Source organism: Conger conger, chromosome 4 (assembly GCF_963514075.1).
Source record: "Conger conger chromosome 4, fConCon1.1, whole genome shotgun sequence".
In the NCBI taxonomy this organism is placed as follows: Eukaryota; Metazoa; Chordata; class Actinopteri; order Anguilliformes; family Congridae; genus Conger; species Conger conger.
In genome coordinates this window covers 75,612,455-75,632,510 of record NC_083763.1, presented here as the reverse complement: position 1 = coordinate 75,632,510, position 20,056 = coordinate 75,612,455, and the positions used below count along the sequence as shown (strand labels likewise).

The window sequence follows — 20,056 nt, the reverse complement described above, 5'->3', positions numbered from 1 at the left end:
AGTTCATGCTGAAAAACCTGCCGACTGTCTGAATGAAAGCAGCTCTGCAATAAAGAGGGGGCTGAAGTTCCTCCACACTCTGCAACATCAAATCACACAAGTGTTTGATTGCAGCTATTGTTGCAAGAAATGGTGAAATCAGATATTAAGTTTAAGGAGAGAATAACTTTTTTCACGAGTGATAATGGTGTTTGATCTCTTTTTCATTAAATAAACAAAATAATAATTTCGAAAATGTGTTTCATGTTTATTCAGGTTCCCTTTGTCTTATATTATGTTTTATCAAAAGATCTGAAACGATTCCGTGTGACAAACATGCAATAATAGAGGAAATCAGGGTAAAGAAAAGGGCTCTTTTCTTTACCCTGCCGATTGGATTTATTTATTATTGGTTTATTTCGGAGAACAGCAGCAATACAATGATCGTATCCTGGGTTAAACTGAGTCAATCTAAACCGCAAACCAAAAGTGTCTCTGTGGATGGACTAGTTCTCTGACCACGCACTCCTGGTGGCTATTCAATAATTGACGGCTATTCCCAACGATTGTGATGACTCGTTGCCACTCCTATCAGCCCTATTGCAGGCCGACTCATGATAGTCTGAGCGAAGCTACGCAGGAGCCGGAATGATTGATTTAGCAGCGTTTGAGACTTGAGTGGATTAACACACAAACCTACAATCTTACACCCGGAAGGGAGCAATACTTTCCCCCGGCACTGTATCAGTATTAGCACTTAGAGCAGTGGCGTCTCGTGAGCTCAGAATTGGTGGGGCGCAAAACTTATCTTTAAATCAATCATTGATTTGATTTCATACTGTTTTCTTTAACTTTCCTTGATTAACAAATGTGTCGACGATCTGGCTAATCAATCTAGAATTAGCACGCGGCTTTATCACACCGTGTTGAATGATGAATACAATTTCCAAAAATCAGTTATAATCACTCAGCAGTGGCAGACTTCCCCTGATTTTCCTTGAGTAGGCTATCCATACAACGATTAATTCACAAAATACTCATTGCCGTCAGATTAGGTATTATCATTTAGTAGCCTATGTCTTACGCATTTGATTATATTTGCATTATGAAATCGTGCACATTTTATCAACATTATTTGCGGACACATGTAGACTGCAGTCCGCACTCACTCTCGGATAATAGACTGGGGTGGAAATGATCTACAAAGCGTAGATTGTAAACTGGTACTGCTGGTCATTCTGAAAGCGAACGCGGTAGATAACAGAGTGATGCATCTTTTTTAATAAGTGTTGGCGAGGCTACTAAGCGGTTAATTGATTAGCCCCGTCATTGAAACGTTTGTTAATCAAGATAATTTGAATGAAAACCGGATGGAGTAGTTTAAAGGATTAGTTTAAAGGAAGGTTTTGCGCCCCGCCATTTCTGAGCTCACGAGACGCAACTGATTTTGAGGAGAGATTGGTTCTTGTCATGCTGATGGAAACTTCAGTAATGCTCCTGTGCAGAGAACAGAAGTTGTCATGATGAGAATGTTAGTAGCATATTAAGAGAGTAAATTCAGTGTTTCAAATTGGATGATTGGATTTGTGAAATAGACCTTTTAAGCATTCTCAGCCCAATGCAATAGTTAAACGTATCTGGAAGATGTGCGACAAAGCCAGCCTTTTTTTAGACTAAGCATCTCATTCATATGTACAAAGGCAAAGCTAATAAATAGGAAAACTGCTTGCAAAAACGCTCCATGGCTAAATTCAGTCTGATTTCTTGGTAGTCAAGTAACTCGCCAATTTGGACTTTTTGCTCCGTGTGAAGAAATTCCAATATATCCCCTTCATTTTGATGATGTCGCAAGTACCTTTTAAACAAACTGAGATGCCAATCAATCTCTGGGTGTGCCTAGGACAGTCAGTAGAAAGCCTGTCGCTTTGCCAGTGGTTTTAGGTCCCTTTCTCTGTTCCTGAGGCGCCGAGAGCTTGTCTTTCGCATCTTGATATTGTAAGTAATTGTGTGCTGTTTTTCCACTGCTCAATCATTACGTGTGCATTCGTTCTTTTTTTTATATTAATGTAATACATATTTCTAGATCATTTCTATTTGTTATTATAATAATACATTATCCCAGATAAGACTGTTTAAAATATTTTCGCTTGTCCAGCTGTGCAATTATGGCATACCGTTGAGAGAATGCTGAGCAAAGTTAAAACACTTTACCTTTTATTGGCGAATTAGACGGCTACGGGCAAAGGTTTATTAACTTTCATTAACTGAACACTAGTGGCTTAAACTGTCTTCGATCAAAGTAGCTGACTGGATAAATTATTCTGGTTTATTGGACAAGTGATACTGCCAACAACACGGCATTGCTTTTCAGGGACAAGCTAATGCTTTCTGTAGAACTATCAGTGGCGTCAGTTCTTTTACCAATGGCGATATTATAATATATATTAATTATAATACACTATTTGTTCAGCCACTTTCAGACAAAAGTTTGCCTGCATCTACTGCAGCTGAAGTGGCTTCGTAGCTCAGTATGTGCGGAGTGAACTGCAGGTTGAACGGAAGCTGTTCCTTCACAACACATTTCAGAGGAAATCGTGATTGTCTGAGCGCTCGTTAAAATTGTTTTATTATTAAAATGACCAAAATGTCCACACATACAACATGGACCCTGGCCTAGTTTTTTACATGGATGTATACAACATTGTAGGCTGGCTCTCATCGTGAAATGGTTTGGATTCCTGTACAGTTTGTAACCGATATCAGGTTAGAATCAGTTTTGAGACTGTCAGTCTCTTAGCTGTCAGGCAGCATTACTTTGTCCTGCTTTTGCTTCCCTCCTGCTTAAATTTGGTGGACAGCTACGGGGGGGAAGAGAGAACCGTTGCTTACTCGCTCATTCAGAGAAACTACACTACATTCTGAACTAAAACTAATCTCTTATCGGTTTTCACAGTAAAATGGCTGAAGGTGGAGGTTTACTGGACCAGTTGAGCTGTTCGATCTGTCTGGATCTACTGAAGGATCCGGTGACTATTCCCTGTGGACACAGTTACTGTATGGGCTGTATTAATGGCTACTGGGATCAGGATGATCATACTGGTGTCTACAGCTGTCCCCAGTGCAGAGAGACCTTCACCCCAAGGCCTGTTTTAAGAAAAAACACCATGCTGGCTGAAGTGGTGGAGAAACTGAAGAAGACAGGACTCCAAGCTGCTCCTCCTGCTCACTGTTACACTGGACCTGGAGACGTGGCGTGTGATGTCTGTACTGGGAGAAAGCGCAAAGCCGTCAGGTCCTGTCTGGTGTGTCTGGCCTCTTACTGCGAAACTCATCTCAAACTTCACAATGAGCTTAACCCAGGAAACACACACAATGTCATCAATGCTACTGGATGCCTGCAGGACAATATTTGCCGTCAGCATAAAAAACTGTTGGAGATTTACCGTCGTACCGATCAGCAGTGTATCTGTTATCTGTGTACAATGGATGAACACAGAGGCCATGATACAGTCTCAGCTGCAGCAGAAAGGACTGAGAAACGGGTAAGGACTGGAGCTCTTCCCTGGCAGCTCTGACACTGGTAATAATACAGGAGAGGAATAGTTTCAAATTAAAGTTGAAAAGTTACTGATTGAAAACACACTCCAAAAAATGTCATGCCATGTTTTCGGAAACAAAAACACATAGAATATGGCATATGTATGTATGTTGTTGAAATGTCTTTTACACGTCACACCTTCCGGATGTGCTGGAGCCTGTAGGGAGGCTGAATATTGAGCTACATCTGATTCTCCCACACAGACGGATAGAGGATCGGTCCCTCATGGCACTTTCACTGCTCTGCTCCCTTCTCTGTCTGTTACCCTCTCTGCTTTCTGCCTGCACTTTCACAAATAAAGTCACAGTGGAGGTATATTCTTGTTCTTCAAGGATGACATTTCCCAAATATACCCTGAGAGGACAGTAATGTTCTCTGGGTACAAATTAGTATGTTTTCCAACCAAAAAAGGGACAAATAATGAATTATATATCACTGGCGAGGGGTAAAATTGCATGTACAACCTGTATAGAGTAGCGCCCCAGTGACAAGGATTTGTACCTTTTTAGGCCGTTTTCATACCTTTATTTCTGTGTGTTCTGAGTGTATATAAATAATGCAAGAGAAACAATATCTTCCTGTATTTAAAAGCATGTAGAAACTTAAAGCATTTTATTATGCATTTGAACATCTTTTCAAAACCTGCTTAACTCATTACCTGCCCTGGGTGGCATTTTAACTTAGAAAATATTACAATAGCCTCTGAACATGCTGTCTATATTGCAAACACTATTCATCAAATTATTTCTGACCAGTACACTGCTACACACGAGCCTACAGGTGTCATTGTATTTCCTGGTTATTTACTCTGTGTTCAATTGAAAATTACATCATTGTTTAACCCAGGGTTTTATCAGTTGAAGGATTATTGTGACAGACTACTACAACCTTAACGGCATACAATTTAGTGTCTTAAAACGTGGTGCTTATTACTGTTATTATTTTTATTTTTTTTAATGCTACACGAGATGCAATATTTTAAAAATGTGATGTGTACAATGTATGATAATATGATGAATCAAACTATCCACAGAAGCAGCTGGGGGTGACACAGAGTAAATTCCAGCAGAGAATCCAGGAGAGAGAGAAGGAGCTGCAGGATCTGAGACAGGCTGTGCAGTCACTCAAGGTGGGTACTGACCAGAGGAGGCTGGTGACTTCCAGAATTGAGGAGGCCATTTTTTTCCGCTTGCTCACTTCACTCGCGATGGAATGTTCCCTGTTCTCTTATCTGTCTTTGTGCTGGCCAAAGGCATACTATTTGGAGTGTAAGCTACAGTCAGAAAGTTCTGGCTGATGAAATTCATTGTGCAGAGCTTAGCCTTGCGCCTTCCTGAAGAAATGACATTGCTGTAAGTCTATGAGCCTGCCTGATAATTAAGCTGAGAAATGACATTTGGATGTAATATAAATGCCAAGTGAACATGTGTAAAAGGCAGGAATTTTAATTATGTAGTTAAAAACAATTTTGTTTAGCTTACATTTTTCATTCTTCTACAGCTTCAACATGTAATCACCAATTTAATCAAGTTTAGCATATAAAAAAGATAAGATAACACTTTCTTTATCATATGTAGTTTTATTCAATATATTTAATATAAAATATGTAAAAATATGGTTCCAGTTGGCTTTATCTAACGTTAACGTTATCCACTAGAGGGCAGCACTCTATTCGTATTTAGAGTGAATTTCCTCACAGAGCAACAATTCAGTAATTTGATATGGAAGATTATTAAATTGACTTGTAATAAAACGAAATGGACTACATTAAAAATAAAACTGTTCAATAAATCCCAAATGGTGTCTAACATGACCTATTGAATGTCATTCTCACTCCCTAGTATCTGGAATCTGCATATCTCCAGCCCAAGATCTCAAATTGCGCCAGAATCTCGCCGACTTCCGAGGTCGTTTTAAGCAAATTTCCTGAAAGGCACAAGTTGATAGGACACTCGTAGCCACTATGGCGAGTGTTTGTTTGACTGAAGTGACTGGCGAATTCTCAAAATGGCTTCTGTGTTGAATAGGAAAGGAAAGGATAGTTGATTCCAAATGAACCAGTAGCATGTGATTGGACGAACAAAATGTCAATCTTTCAGCCCTGGACACAATGCATGGTGAGGCCAGGCCTCCGTTGCCCACCCATTTTCAGTGATCTGGCCAATCGCATATTGGCATGAAAAAAAATGCATTACATTGACTTCTATGAGAAGCTAATTTCCTAGGGGAGGCCTGGCCTCCCTTAATACAAACTGATAGGGAAATCTGGCCTGTTGCTTTACAATTGCAATATTGGGTTTTAGCCATGGGAAAATTTAGATTTATGAACAAAACTAAAATAATATGAAAATAAAAAATATGTTATTTGTTAAAATAAATAAATAAAATAAATATATTTATTGTTTTTTTTAAGTCTCTCTCTTCTCTCAAATTATTGGGGAGGCCAGGCCTCCTCCACCTCTATGGAGGAGTCTCCACTGGTACTGACCAGAGGAGAAGACAACAGCTGGCTGCTGGAAGAGCCATTTCAGGGCTCAGTCAGGGCTCTCCTCCAGTCAACCAGTGAGGAGCCCAGTGTTGGGCCACTTTTCAGCCCTGTGGGGCTCAATCCCACTCAGCCACACTGTGGGGAACAGGCTGTCTGGGGTCCCAGTAAGAGCTGAGTGAAAGGCCGAGTTAAAATGTACAGCCCTCCTCTCTCTGTGTCTCCTAACAGCGCTCTGCACAGGCAGCAGTGGAGGACAGTGAGAGAATCTTTACTAAGATGATCCGCTCCATTGAGAGAAGGTGCTCTGAGGTGAAAGAGCTGATCAGAGATCAGGAGAAGGCTGAAGTGAGTCAGGCTGAAGGACTCCTGGAGCAACTGGAGCAGGAGATTGCTGAGCTGAGGAGGAGAGACGCTGAGCTGGAGCAGCTTTCACACACAGAGGATCACATCCATTTCCTCCAGGTAACATCACTGGCTCTCTGACAGTCTGCACATGTACACTGTACATACATGGTGAGGTGTGTTCCAAGATCTGCTCCTGGCATCTGCACAGGAATCTGTACTGAGACTGTTCTCTGTTTGTGTGTGTGTGTCTGTCTGTCTGCAGAGCTGCCAGTCTCTCTGTGTCCCTCCTGGACCTGGAGACTTACCCAGCATCACTATCAGTCCACACGTCTCTTTTGAGGCTGTGAGGAAATGTGTCTCTGAGCTGAAAGAGCGACTGGAGGACGTCTGCAAGGGGGAACTGCTCAAAATTTCAGAATCAGGTTGTGAAAATTGTTATGGGAAAGGAACAAAATACTTTTTTGACAGTGTTTATCCATGCAAAACCAATGGACAGATCAAATAGAATGACTATACAGTTATCGTCTGTTAATCTGTAAGCACTCAATAATATTTTAAACCCACATCAGTATATACAGAATTCCCCATTCCCATTTCTTTTTGTCCTTTTCTCTCTCTCTTTCCCTGCAGTGAAAGAAGTTCATACTGTAGAGCCCAGGACCAGAGAGGATAGTGTGAGTGCTCACTCTGAAACTCTCAGCTGACAGACACACACACACAGACACACAATCTGTCTGAATAAAAAACAATACATTTTAAAAGTACCGTAAAGCAAAACAAAAAAAATAAAAAATAAAATAAAATAAAATAAAATAAAATAAAATCTAATAATAATCGACATCAGCTTAGCCAGCTTCTGAAAGTATTTTCAGTGTGATTTACACACCTACCGGCCCTGTGCCATGTCCAAGAATTGGCTCTGCTGTCATCATTCCCCTTAAGTTCACCCACACCAAGCATGATTTGTAAAGTACTTCTTATCTAAACCCTCCCAAAACCTGCAGGCTCTCTTCCTCATCACATTACATTACATCACATTTGGCAGACGCTCTTATCCAGAGTGACGTACAGTTGATTAGACTAAACAGGAGACAATCCTCCCCTGGTGCAGCGTTAAGGGCCTTGCTGAAGGGCCCAACGGCTGTGTGCATCTTATTGTGGCTACACCGGGATTAGAACCACCAACCTTGTGGGTCCCAGTCATATACCTTAACCACTACGCTACAGGCCGCCCGAGAGTACCAAGGAGCACCAGGGTTCGGGAGATGGGACTGTGGCACATGCCTGGTGCAGAACCCGGCTGAGATACTCCAGTGTGTGGCCTGCATGATTCTGGATCTACCGTGGGCTCAAGAATTATTGGCACCCCTCACCAGCAATGCACAAACAAGGCTTAAAAAAAAAAGAATAATATAACTATAGAGAAAGGCAATACACCAACCTGTGCCAAATACTGTACTTTATTAATGTTTCAATGGAAACAACCAAAATCATAACAATCATTTAATAAAAAATAAATTTCAACAAAATTAGGGTTTCAGAATTATTGGCACCCTTCACCTAGTACTTAGTGCAACCACCTCTGGCAAGGATAACAGCATGGAGTCTCCTCCTGTAATTTTTTACAAGATTAAAGAACACATTTGGAGGGATTTTGGACCATTCCTCTTTGCATATCCTTTCAAGATCCTTCACATTCTTGGGTTTGTGCTTATCAACTGACCTCTTCAACTCAGCCCACAGGTTTTTGATTGGATTGAGGTCTGGTGACTGAGATGGCCATTGCAGAACGTTGATTTTGTTGTCACGGAACCATTTCTGTGTGGATCTTGAGGTGTGTTTTGGGTCATTGTCTTGTTGGAAAGCCCACCTACGACCAAGTCCCAGACTTCTGGCAGAGGGAACCAGATTTTCAGCCCCAAAACATGACTGACCCACCACCATATTTCACTGTGGGAAGAGGTGCTTCTGCTTGTATGCATCTCTGTTCCTACGCCAAACATACCGATGCTGTATCTGACCAAAACAATTCAATTCAATTCAATTTTGGTCTCATCTGATTAGAGAACCTTGTTCCAGTCATAATGTAAATGACGTTTGGCAAACTCCAAGCACTTTCTTCTGTGTCTTGTGGTCAGAAAAGGCTTTCTTCTGGCAACCCTTCCAATGAGGCAGTGGTTATGGAGGTGGCGTCTGATGGTGCTTTTTGAAACCTGGTGACCCCAAGATGCCACCAAGGCCTGCAATTCTTTCACTGTGATCCTTGGGGATTTTGTTGCTTCTCTCACCATTCTCCTCAGTATCCTGGGGGCAAGATACAGTTGCGTCCTCTACCCATGAGATTTTCAACAGTTCCATATCTTTTGAACTTTTTTTATAATTGCTCTGACAGTGCTCAGTGGTATATTCAATCGTTTGAATATACCACTGAATTTTCTTGTAGCCATTACCACGTTTATGAAGGTCTACGACCATCTGCCTCTTTTGAACTGCCAATTCTTTTGTTTTCTTCATGGTGTTGGATGACAAAGGGATAATGCATGTGTGTTACCTCATTTTTATACCCTAGTGAAACAGGAAGTGATGTAATCACTCAATACAGTTCCTTAAGACATAGATAAACTTAAATATGTGGAATTTAATACCTGGTTTAATTTTGGTAGGTGTTATTTACAATGATCTTTAAGGGTGCCAATAATTGTGAAACACTGATTTGGAGGAAATAGATTTTTAATTAAATCAGTAAATGATTTTTGTTGGTTCCATTGAAACATTAATATAGCACAGTATTTATCACATTACATTACATTATTGGCATTTGGCAGACGCTCTTATCCAGAGCGACGTACAGTTGATTAGACTAAGCAGGAGACAATCCTCCCCTGGAGCAATGCAGGGTTGGGGGCCTTGCTCAAGGGCCCAACAGCTGTGCGGATCTTATTGTGGCTACACCGGGATTAGAACCACCGACCTTGCGTGTCCCAGTCATTTACCTTAACCACTACGCTACAGGCCGCCCACATGTTGGTATTTCGAGTTTGTCTATAAATATATTGTTTAGAATTTTTTTGAGTATTGTTTGTTCATTTTCTGTCAGAGGTGCCAATAATTTTTGAGCCCACTGTATGTGTACCTACACTGTACAGTGACTGTGTTTATATGCATTCTGGATTTATGTGTACCTACACTGTACAGTGACTGTGGCGAGTGCACTGATCCCCTCAGGAGGAGGGCAGCCGGGCTTTGCATGTGTAAGACGCCGGAATGGGCCTGGGTGTGCACTGTGTGTGCTGTGCCCAGCACGAGGCCGACAGACCCTGCGGTGCGTGGCCTGTCAGTCCCGATAAGCCCAGAGCCAAAATGGAGCCCACGGGGTAGGGCTGTTACCGCAGGGCTGCTGGGATGTGCTCGCGAGACGACTCACTCTCCTCTCCTCCTCCTCCTTCTCTCTCCCAGTCTCCTCCAGCTCCTCCCCTTCTGCCTCCTCCTCCTCCTCCTCCTGCGCCTCCAGCATCCAGACCTCGGGCAGAGATAAGAGGGTGTTCACGCTGGGAGACAAGGGGGGGTTCACACTGGGAGACAAGGGGGGGTTCACACTGGGAGACAAGGGGGGGGTTCACAATGAGGGGTAAGGGGGGGTTCACTCTGGGGGATAAGGGGGGACTCAAATTGGGGGATAAGGGGGGGTTCACACTGGGGGATAAGGGGGGACTCAAATTGGGGGATAAGGGGGGGTTCACACTGGGGGATAAGGGGGGACTCAAATTGGGGGATAAGGGGAGGTTCACACTGGGGGATAAGGGTGGTTCACACTGGGGGATAAGGGGGGACTCACACTGGGGGATAAGGGGGGACTCAAATTGGGGGATAAGGGGGGATTCACACTGGGGGATAAGGGGGGTTCATACTGGGAGACAAGGGGGGGTTCACAATGAGGGGTAAGGGGGGGTTCACTCTGGGGGATAAGGGGGGACTCAAATTGGGGGATAAGGGGGGATTCACACTGGGGGATAAGGGGGGTTCATACTGGGAGACAAGGGGGGGTTCACAATGAGGGGTAAGGGGGGGTTCACTCTGGGGGATAAGGGGGGACTCAAATTGGGGGATAAGGGGGGGTTCAAATTGGGGGATATGGGGGGGTTCACACTGGGGGATAAGGGGGGATTCACACTGGGGGATAAGGGGGGATTCACACTGGGGGATAAGGGGGGATTCACACTGGGGGATAAGGGGGGACTCACGCTCGGGGATAAGGGGGGATTCACACTGGGGGATAAGGGGGGATTCACACTGGGGGATAAAGGGGGATTCACACTGGGGGATAAGGGGGGGTTCACGCTGGGGGATAAGGGGGGATTCACACTGGGGGATAAGGGGGGATTCACACTGGGGGATAAGGGGGGACTCGAATTGGGGGATAAGGGGGGATTCACACTGGGGGATAAGGGGGGATTCACACTGGGGGATAAGGGGGGACTCACAACGGGGGATAAGGGGGGACTCACACTGGGGGATAAGGGGGGGTTCACGCTGGGGGATAAGGGGGGATTCACACTGGGGGATAAGGGGGGACTCAAATTGGGGGATAAGGGGGGATTCACACTGGGAGATAAAGGGGGATTCACACTGGGGGATAAGGGGGGTTTCACATTTGGGAATAAGGTGGGATTCACACTGGGAGATAAAGGGGGATTCACATTTGGGGATACGGGTGGATTCACAATGGGGGATAAGGGGGGATTCACATTTGGGGATAAGGGGGGATTCACAACGGGGGATAAGGGGGGACTCACACTGGGGGATAAAGGGGGATTCACATTTGGGGATAAGGGGGGATTCACATTGGGGGATAAGGGGGGACTCGAATTGGGGGATAAGGGGGGATTCACACTGGGGGATAAGGGGGGATTCACACTGGGGGATAAGGGGGGACTCACGCTGGGGGATAAGGGGGGATTCACATTTGGGAATAAGGTGGGATTCACACTGGGGGATAAGGGGGGACTCACACTGGGGGATAAGGGGGGATTCACATTTGGGAATAAGGTGGGATTCACACTGGGGGATAAGGGGGGATTCACACTGGGGGATAAGGGGGGATTCACACTGGGGGATAAGGGGGGACTCACACTGGGGGATAAGGGGGGGTTCACACTGGGGGATAAGGGGGGATTCACACTGGGGGATAAGGGGGGATTCACACTGGGGGATAAGGGGGGACTCACACTGGGGGATAAGGGAGGACTCACACTGGGGGATAAGGGGGGATTCACATTTGGGAATAAGGTGGGATTCACACTGGGGGATAAGGGGGGATTCACACTGGGGGATAAGGGAGGATTCACACTGGGGGATAAGGGAGGACTCACACTGGGGGATAAGGGAGGACTCACACTGGGGGATAAGGGGGGATTCACATTTGGGAATAAGGTGGGATTCACACTGGGGGATAAGGGGGGATTCACACTGGGGGATAAGGGGGGATTCACACTGGGGGATAAGGGGGGATTCACACTGGGGGATAAGGGGGGATTCACACTGGGGGATAAGGGGGGATTGACAGTGGGGGATAAGGGAGGATTTACACTGGGGGATACCTTCACCTTCAGCAGTCCCGGTCGCTCCAAGGCGGAGGCCACAGCTGCGTTTTTGTTGGGGAAGCCTGCCGAGCCCACTTACTCCTTTGGAGCCTCCGCCCCTGGTTCAGCTGCAGCCTCCTCGGCCTCTCGTGCAGGTGAGAACTGAGGAGAGGTGTGTGCGTGTGTGTCTGTAACATATATTCAGGGCGTTAACAAAATGAGTGAGCTCCAGGCGATTCTTCAGGCAGGAGTTCAGTCCGCAGAACGAGAGGGCATTAAATGGAAACTGGCAAAGGGGAAATTCCGCACAGACAGTCGGGAGTATTCGTTCACACTGAGAGCGGTCGACAGCTGGCCAGGACGTAGCGGAGGCAGAATCACTGGGGGTTTTCAGAACCGGGCCTGATACGGTGCTAGGTACTACTCTTCTAGGCAGGTGTAGGTGCACTTTAGTGGTAGGATCAGGCAAGCATTGTGGATATTTATATTGAGGATGTCTGACAGTCTCTCCTCTCACTGGTCTGGTAGGTGGAGCCTTCCTGTTTTCGGGGGCCCCTGTCGCAGCCACGTCCACCCCTGCAGGCCCCTCCCTGTTTTTGGATCCCAGTAGGGGCTTCTCTTTCAGTCGGTAAGACCTGCATCCACATTCTTACCCAGTACAGACCCTTTAGACGGTAAGAGCTGCCTCCACATTCTCACACAGTACAGACCCTTCAAACATTAAGACCTGCATCCACATTCCCACAGAGTACAGACCCTTCAGCTGATAACACCTGCATCCACATTCTTACCCAGTACAGACCCTTTAGACAGTAACACCTGCATCCACATTCTCTCTCAGTACAGACCCTTCTCCCTTCACAGTTCAGGCCCGTGGGGCTTTCTGTCAAATCAGCTGAGAAATGTTTTTTACTGTGCTGGCTTCACTAGCCAATTCCTTAATGTAAAAGGTGCTGCCCACTCATAAGTGCTTTTTGCGGTTCCGTGTCTATAAATAGTTTGACCCACTTGCTGGGGCCAAAACCCATAGTGTCCATGTCTTGAATTGGAAATGCAGTTCCTGCCATTGTTTGGGTTTTTCCTGGATGTCCTCAAAATGAACCTCTCTTTCCACCACAGGCCTGCCGGAGCATCCAGCCCAGAGGACAAATCATAAAACAACACAGGCCTCTGCAGTCGGTCTGTGCAAATATGTGTGGAGAGTGCCTGAATCTTTTACACAACGAGTGGTCACTGCGTGGAACAGCTTGCCAGTGTGTGTAGTGGAGGCACAAACTCTGGGGGGGGTTTCAAGACCGGGCTTGATACGGTGTCAGATTCTATTCAGCTTTTAGGCTAACTAAAGCACTAGGTACACTACACTCGCCTTATGTTACGTTGCGTTACGTTACGTTACCATACGTTACGTTACGTTACGTTACGGTACGTTACGTTACGTTATCTTATGTGCGTAAAGAGGTTGGGATGGCACATTGCGCTATGGAGGAATGGCGGGCCCTGAGAAGAGCCCCTAAGACTCACCCTGGGGATTTGATGGACTATGTAGTTACTTTTGAAGTAAATCTAAAGTTTACTTCCCGGGTTTTCAGGGTTTCTCTGCCACTCTTGCACATACCCTTCCCTCCGATCGCCTTTTACATCTCATCATGAAGAAGAAACAAATGTAAATGCCGTATGATTTTTCTGCTACTTTCTGAATCTGCAAACCTGATTTTGTTGTGTGTTCACGCGTGCGTGTGTGTAATGACAGTGTTTCTTGTTGTTTTTCTCTTCAGATTTCATGTAAATCACTTTATTCGAGCTTGCCGAAATCCATTTAAAATGAACTAATGCCAATTAGGAACCATTAAGGATTAAAGGTTTCTTTCATCTGATCCACATTTTTGGGGGCTAAAACCAGTACCTCACAAAGTGTTAAGTATATATTTTTCTAGTGCTGTCAAAGTTAATGCGTTGATGCAAATGATTAAAACTTGATTACTTTTTAAAACTTGAACCGTACTGTCCTCTAGAGTCCTCTTCACACTTGTTCCTGCTTTCGATCTGCACTTTGTTGTACGTCGCTCTGGATAAGCGTGTCTGCCAAATGTTTTGTAATGTAATGTAATGTAAAGAAAAATGCTTTGTAATGATTAATTCAATAAAGATATTTAATGCAAATAGACACATTTATCATTTGACACGATCTCACATAATTCAAATTGTCATGTGAAAGGCCCCATTATGCAGAAAAATAAAACAGTCCCTCCTGAAGGGTTTGTACTGCCACGTAAAAATCTCTGCTTGAACTGAGAGAAAATAAGTGCCTATGGCTAAGGTGGTAAGAGCGGTCATCTGGCAGTCGGAGGGTTGCCGATTCAATCCCCTGCCCGGGCTGTCGAAGTGTCCCTGAGCATGACACAAATGCTCCTGATGAGCTGGTCGGCGCCTTGCATGGCAGCCAATCGCCGTCGGTGTGTGAACGTGTGTATGAATGAGAAGCATCAATTGTACCGCGCTTTGGATAAAGGTGCTATATAATTTCCAACCATTTACCATTCATGTGAGCAAGATCAAGTCCCGCTGAGGCATGGTCTGCCGGTCCGTTCTGGAACTTTCCATTTTACATTCAGCCAAGCTAACATCGAAAAACCAGGTTACAGAAATTCCATGTTGGGTCAAGAAAGTCATTTAACCAGAGGTAGTGTAGAGTGTGTCTTTCGCTACAAGTGGATACACTCGGAGTTCTCCATTTTACTTCAGAGGCAGGAAAAACGGTGACCTGCCCTTTCATTAGGTTATGGGACATATTTTTCCATCTGTTCTTTCTGTGCTCTTATGGAGACATCGGCTAACATTTCAATTGTGTTTATGAATGCACAGGCCAACTAAATAGTTTAACAGTGCATGAAGTTGAGGGCTTGACACATCTGTTTTCGCCTGTGAATGTATTAATAAAGATGTTTTGCTCATATTTTAGAAACGTTTAGCAAACCTTCCCCAAAAATAAAATTAATTACAACAGAATTATTTATTAACGAGAATGGTAAACCTTAGTACTTCTTCATTTTGGGATTAAAGACTAGCCTGCGATTAATTGTTTGGCCACACTACTTTCTTTTTTAATATTCAGACAAAATGGATGACTTGTGGTGTATTCCTGACTCTCGCTGAAAGCATGCAAGCCCAGAGTCTGGAACATGCCTGGGACAGGCCAGCAATCACAGGGCACACACATACTCTAATGAACCAAACCTCCATGTGTAGGGTAGGGGCAGGGTGGAGGGCCAGTAGCGACTGAGGTTCGACCCTTGAAGGCGAACTCACAATAAAGAAAGTGAGATACAACAATAAGACCTTCTCCCGGGACACAGGGAGGAACAGAAACTAACCCGTAGGCGGTAATGGAAAGAACAGAAATTAAGCCCCAAAAAACAGCTGTAGAAAATAAAAACAACCCTCAGAAAACAGGGCGAATACACAAACCAGATATAGTGCTGGGAAGTGAGCACTGAGAAATAGTGAATTCCCCAAATAAAGGTACAACCTAGCAAAAACCGCTAGGCACAAAACAAAAACCCATGAGGCGCAGCTCAGGAAGAAAAACACAAACTAAAATACAATACCGGGGACAACGTCCCTCTACCACCGGCTCACACGAGCCCAAAACAAAAAGGAAGAAATGAAAACCTTTCAGGAAGGCGTCGGTGAACAAACACCACAACCGAGCGCCTTCCTTACCTAATTTTTTGGTAGTCTCAGAGATTTTTGTAAATAACCAACACCGTACCTGACTCTACCAGAACAGAGTCTACCTGGTGTGTTACCGGCTTTGTGCACGTGCAAACATTGAACACAAAAGCACTGAAGGGAGTCAGCACTGGCTTTAAATACTCTTGGGGAAGGCAATTCCCCAGGAGTTAATGAGGGACAGGTGGAACTAATGATCCTCAGCCCTCTGGTGGACCCACCGGGTACTACCTCCCACCATGACACCATGTGTTTAGACTGTGACCTGTTTCTACTGTGGGAGGAAACCAGATTTAGATAATACATGTAATATGTAATAAATGTAATATCAACATAGACCAAAACAAAATTTACACTCAAAGAGTCAAGATTGTGTATATACCTTCCTGTGGTGGGAATTTTAATTTATTCCTGTAAGAAAACACTCAGAGACAGAGACAGTAAATAAAATCCAATCTTTACTATGCGCATAGGGTCCAAGTTACATGCAAAAACAAGGACAGAGTTTTCACTCCTTTATCTGGATATATGTATGCGTGGAGCGCAACAAATGTACGCCCCAAAATGATTAAACATTCCCAATTATCAATATTCAAAGACAATCCACCACTCTTCTCCTTACAACAGTTAGTTTATTCATATCTCCCCCCTTCAAGGTACTGCTTATGCAGATATGTGTCCTCAAAAACGTTCCCAGATGGATACGCAGGGGCCTGCGCACCTGCGCATTCCCTACGCGTGAGAAATGTATCTCATCTTGTTTTAACTCCCGGTGTCTAGGGGGAGGACAATCTCCACGGAAGCCTCCATGGCGAGGACTTATGTTTTTGCTACCGTAGGCTCTCAGGCACCAAGACGAGATAATGCAGAACACACAGTTTTGCCGTAGCCTTGGAGGCCCACAGTACAGAAAGGGAGAGACATCTCAACTCACACAGTTACAGAAAATAATATTCATTAGCACAAAGCAAGTTATGATACTTTAATAAGTGTGGATGCTCTGGATCACTCCAGCATAAGCAACCAATAATAGTATAAGCAATTACTAAAGGATAAGCAATTAATAATATGATAAGCAATTAATAATTAAATAATCACATGAATATATAATTTCAACAACACTTCCTATTAGCTCTGCAGGAGTTAAAAAGCAAACTACAGGCCCTGAAAGCCAGAAAAGCATGTGGACCTGATGGTATCTGCCCAGAGATGTTGAAACATGGCAGCCCTAAACTACATGAGGCCCTCCTGAAACTATTTAATTTAACACTTAATACTGGGTGTTTCCCTGCAATCTGGAACCAAGGCTTGATTACCCCTATATTTAAAAGTGGAGATAAATTTGACCCAAACAATTTTTGAGGCATCTGTGTGAGCAGTCATCTGGGGAAGGTTTTCTGCAGTATAATTAATGCCTGGATACTGGCCTTCCTTAAGGAACACGATGTCTTGAGTAAGAGTCAGATTGGCTTTTTACCAAATTATCGCAACTCTGACCATATTTACACCCTACACACACTCATAAACAAGCACGTCCACCAAACTAATAAAGGAAAAATTTGGCACAGTGGACTATTCTTTAAAATCTTACAAAGTGGTGTAGGGGGTAAAGTCTATGACATCATAAAATCGATGTACACAGAGAATAAATGCAGTATCAGAATTGGAAATAAAAGAACTGAATTCTTCACTCAGGGACGTGGAGTGAGACAGGGCTGCAGTCTGAGTCCAACACTCTTCAACATTTACATTCATGAACTGGCTTTACAGTTGGAACAGTCGGCAGCTCCTGGACTCACTCTACATGATAAAGAAATTAAATTCTTACTCTATGTGATGACCTGGTCCTGCTGTCACCCACAGAACAGGGGCTACAGCAGAGCCTGTCATGCCTAGAGCCATTCTGTCAGACCTGGGCACTGACAGTAAATCTGAGTTATAGTCTTCCAAAAAAAAGGCAGATTGCAGGGAAACAGGTCCCACTTCACCCTAGGAGCCAACACCCTGGGGCACACCACCAGCTACACTTACCTGGGCCTGGTGATTAGGGCTTCAGGGAGCTTCAACATGGCACTAAACGCATTACGGGACTAAGCACGCAAGGCCTACTACGTAATTAAAAGAACAATTTCCAAATTCAATCCCCCTGTAAAAATCAGGCTAAAAATATTTGACTGCATTATTCAACCCACCCTCCTTTATGGGAGTGAAATATGGGGGCCTCTATTACACAATGAAAAAAAACAATGGGATGGAAATGAAATAGAAAAATTGTTGTGTAAAACTAATACGTGTCCACAGAAACGCCCCAAATAATGCGTCCAGGGCCAAATTAGGCCGCTTCCCCCTCCTGCTGCCAATATAAAAAAGAGCTCTCAAATTCTGGGCTCATTTGAATCAGGCTGACCCACAGGCTACCAGCACGAGGCACTGAACAGCAACCAACTCTACCCAGAGAAAGATCCTCTGGGACAAGTAAAAAAAAACTATTCTTACACAATATACAAGAAAATATTACAACCACAACATTTAATAAATTTGACGAGATCAACAAAAATCTGTACATTGACAATTGGCTTGAAGAAACTAAATTGAAGTAAATAAAACAACAATCTTATCGAGATTACTCCCTGTCAGAACACCTCACTAGAGTTAAAAACCCAAAACAAAGGCACACGTTAACAATGTACAGACTCAGTGACCACAGCCTTGCTGTTGAAACTGGTCGCCACAAAAAGACCTGGCTGCCAAAAGAGAACAGAAAACAACAATAGAGGTGGCAACTTAATATGTCACCGCCCTGCTCAGCCTGGCCTCAGTCCAACAGCATACCTGGGCAGAGCCAGGGAGTGCCTCCCTCTCTCTGTCACGCAGTTTCAGAGAAATGAAACTTATCTCTGTCTATTTCAGAGAAACTATTCTGCCTGTGTCAGTGACAGCAGAAACATAGCAGAGGCCAGTATCTAGGTGCGTCTGCTCAGAACCAGGAAATACCTCCTGCGTTACGCAGAATCAGAGAAACTACACTATATTCTGAACTAAATCTAATCTCTTTATCAGTTTTTACAGTAAAATGGCTGAAGGTGGAGGTTTACTGGATCAGGAACAGTTGAGCTGTACAATCTGTCTGGATGTACTGAAGAATCCGGTGACTATTCCCTGTGGACACAGTTACTGTATGGGCTGTATTAAGGGCTGCTGGGATCAGGGTGATCATACTGGTGTCTACAGCTGTCCCCAGTGCAGAGAGACCTTCGCCCCAAAGCCTGTTTTAAGAAAAAGCACCTTGCTGGCTGAAGTGGTGGAAAAACAGAAGACAAGACTCCAAGCTTCTCCTCCTGCTCACTGCACTCTGAGAAAACGCAAAGCCAGTTCCTCTGGTCTGGTGTGCCTGACCTCTTCCTTTGAAACTCACCTCAAACTTAATGCTGAACTCAACCCAGAGAAGAGACACCGGCTCACTGATTCCTCTGGACACCAACAGGAGAATATCGGCTCTCAGAGCAGAGGCCATGATACAGTCTCAGCTGCAGCAGAAAGGGCTGAGAAACAGGTAAGGACTGGAGCTCTTGCCTGGCAGCTCTGATAGTGCTATAATGGGAGAGGAACAGAACAGTGGGAACAGTGGGACTGCTGTCAATTTTAAAAAGTTTACTGAAGTCACAATCCATGCAATGGATTGGCTGAATGCTCAAATCTTATTGGCAGGTAGGAGTGCATTATTTTTCCATAAATGGCAAGCTATGAAGGAGCACTAGAAACAGTTTAATCACGGCTCATCAATTGTTAAGCATGAATTGTACAGCGCTTTGGAGAAAGACGCTATATAAATGCCAACCATTTAGATTTACCATTTACATTATCATAGTTGCAATAATGCTAATGATCTCCCGATCATGTCACATGAGGGGTACTCCCAGCCACCGCCCTTGTCAAGCACAGTCAGCGTGACGTGCATGAATGACTGCAGAGAGTGACTTCTTTATGCCTTTTGTGTCTGCCACATGATTGGCTGATGAAATATTTGCATGAACAAGCTGGTGTACAGGTCTACCAAATAAAGAGCTCACTGAGAATACGGTATGAAGGAAAAACTTTTTTAATGTCAAGAATATGTGACTCAGTGGTCTTCAAAGTCAAATAAATGTCTTTTTTTGGATGGTGGTTGTGTGGAATTACAGTATATATTCCCACAATCAGTGTCGTCTCACTTGAGGGAGGCACAGGGGAAAGACCCCAAAGTGTTTGTCTCGTTTGTTTGTTATGTGGATATATTTCCACAGTGTTTATTATTTTCATTTGTGTTGTCTCTGTAATTCTTTGTAATTGGCTTAATGT

The 20,056-nt window shown here is 44.2% G+C and overlaps 1 protein-coding gene and 1 long non-coding RNA gene across 2 annotated transcripts in view; both read left to right on the top strand.

The window, feature by feature from the left end:
• Positions 1-2,936: 2,936 nt before the first annotated feature.
• LOC133126735 (tripartite motif-containing protein 16-like protein) overlaps positions 2,937-20,056 on the top strand; it is a 23,070-nt gene continuing 5,950 nt past the window's right edge. The window contains exons 1-4 of the mRNA XM_061239073.1: positions 2,937-3,521; positions 4,611-4,706; positions 6,294-6,527; positions 6,673-6,832. Of these exons, the coding sequence (XP_061095057.1) occupies positions 2,937-3,521; positions 4,611-4,706; positions 6,294-6,527; positions 6,673-6,832 (1,075 nt within the window). The remainder of the gene's footprint in view (positions 3,522-4,610; positions 4,707-6,293; positions 6,528-6,672; positions 6,833-20,056) is intronic.
• On the top strand, positions 11,991-13,431 carry LOC133126811 (uncharacterized). Its single transcript, XR_009708551.1, has 3 exons — positions 11,991-12,144; positions 12,518-12,617; positions 13,109-13,431. It is a non-coding gene; the product is annotated as an uncharacterized LOC133126811 (long non-coding RNA).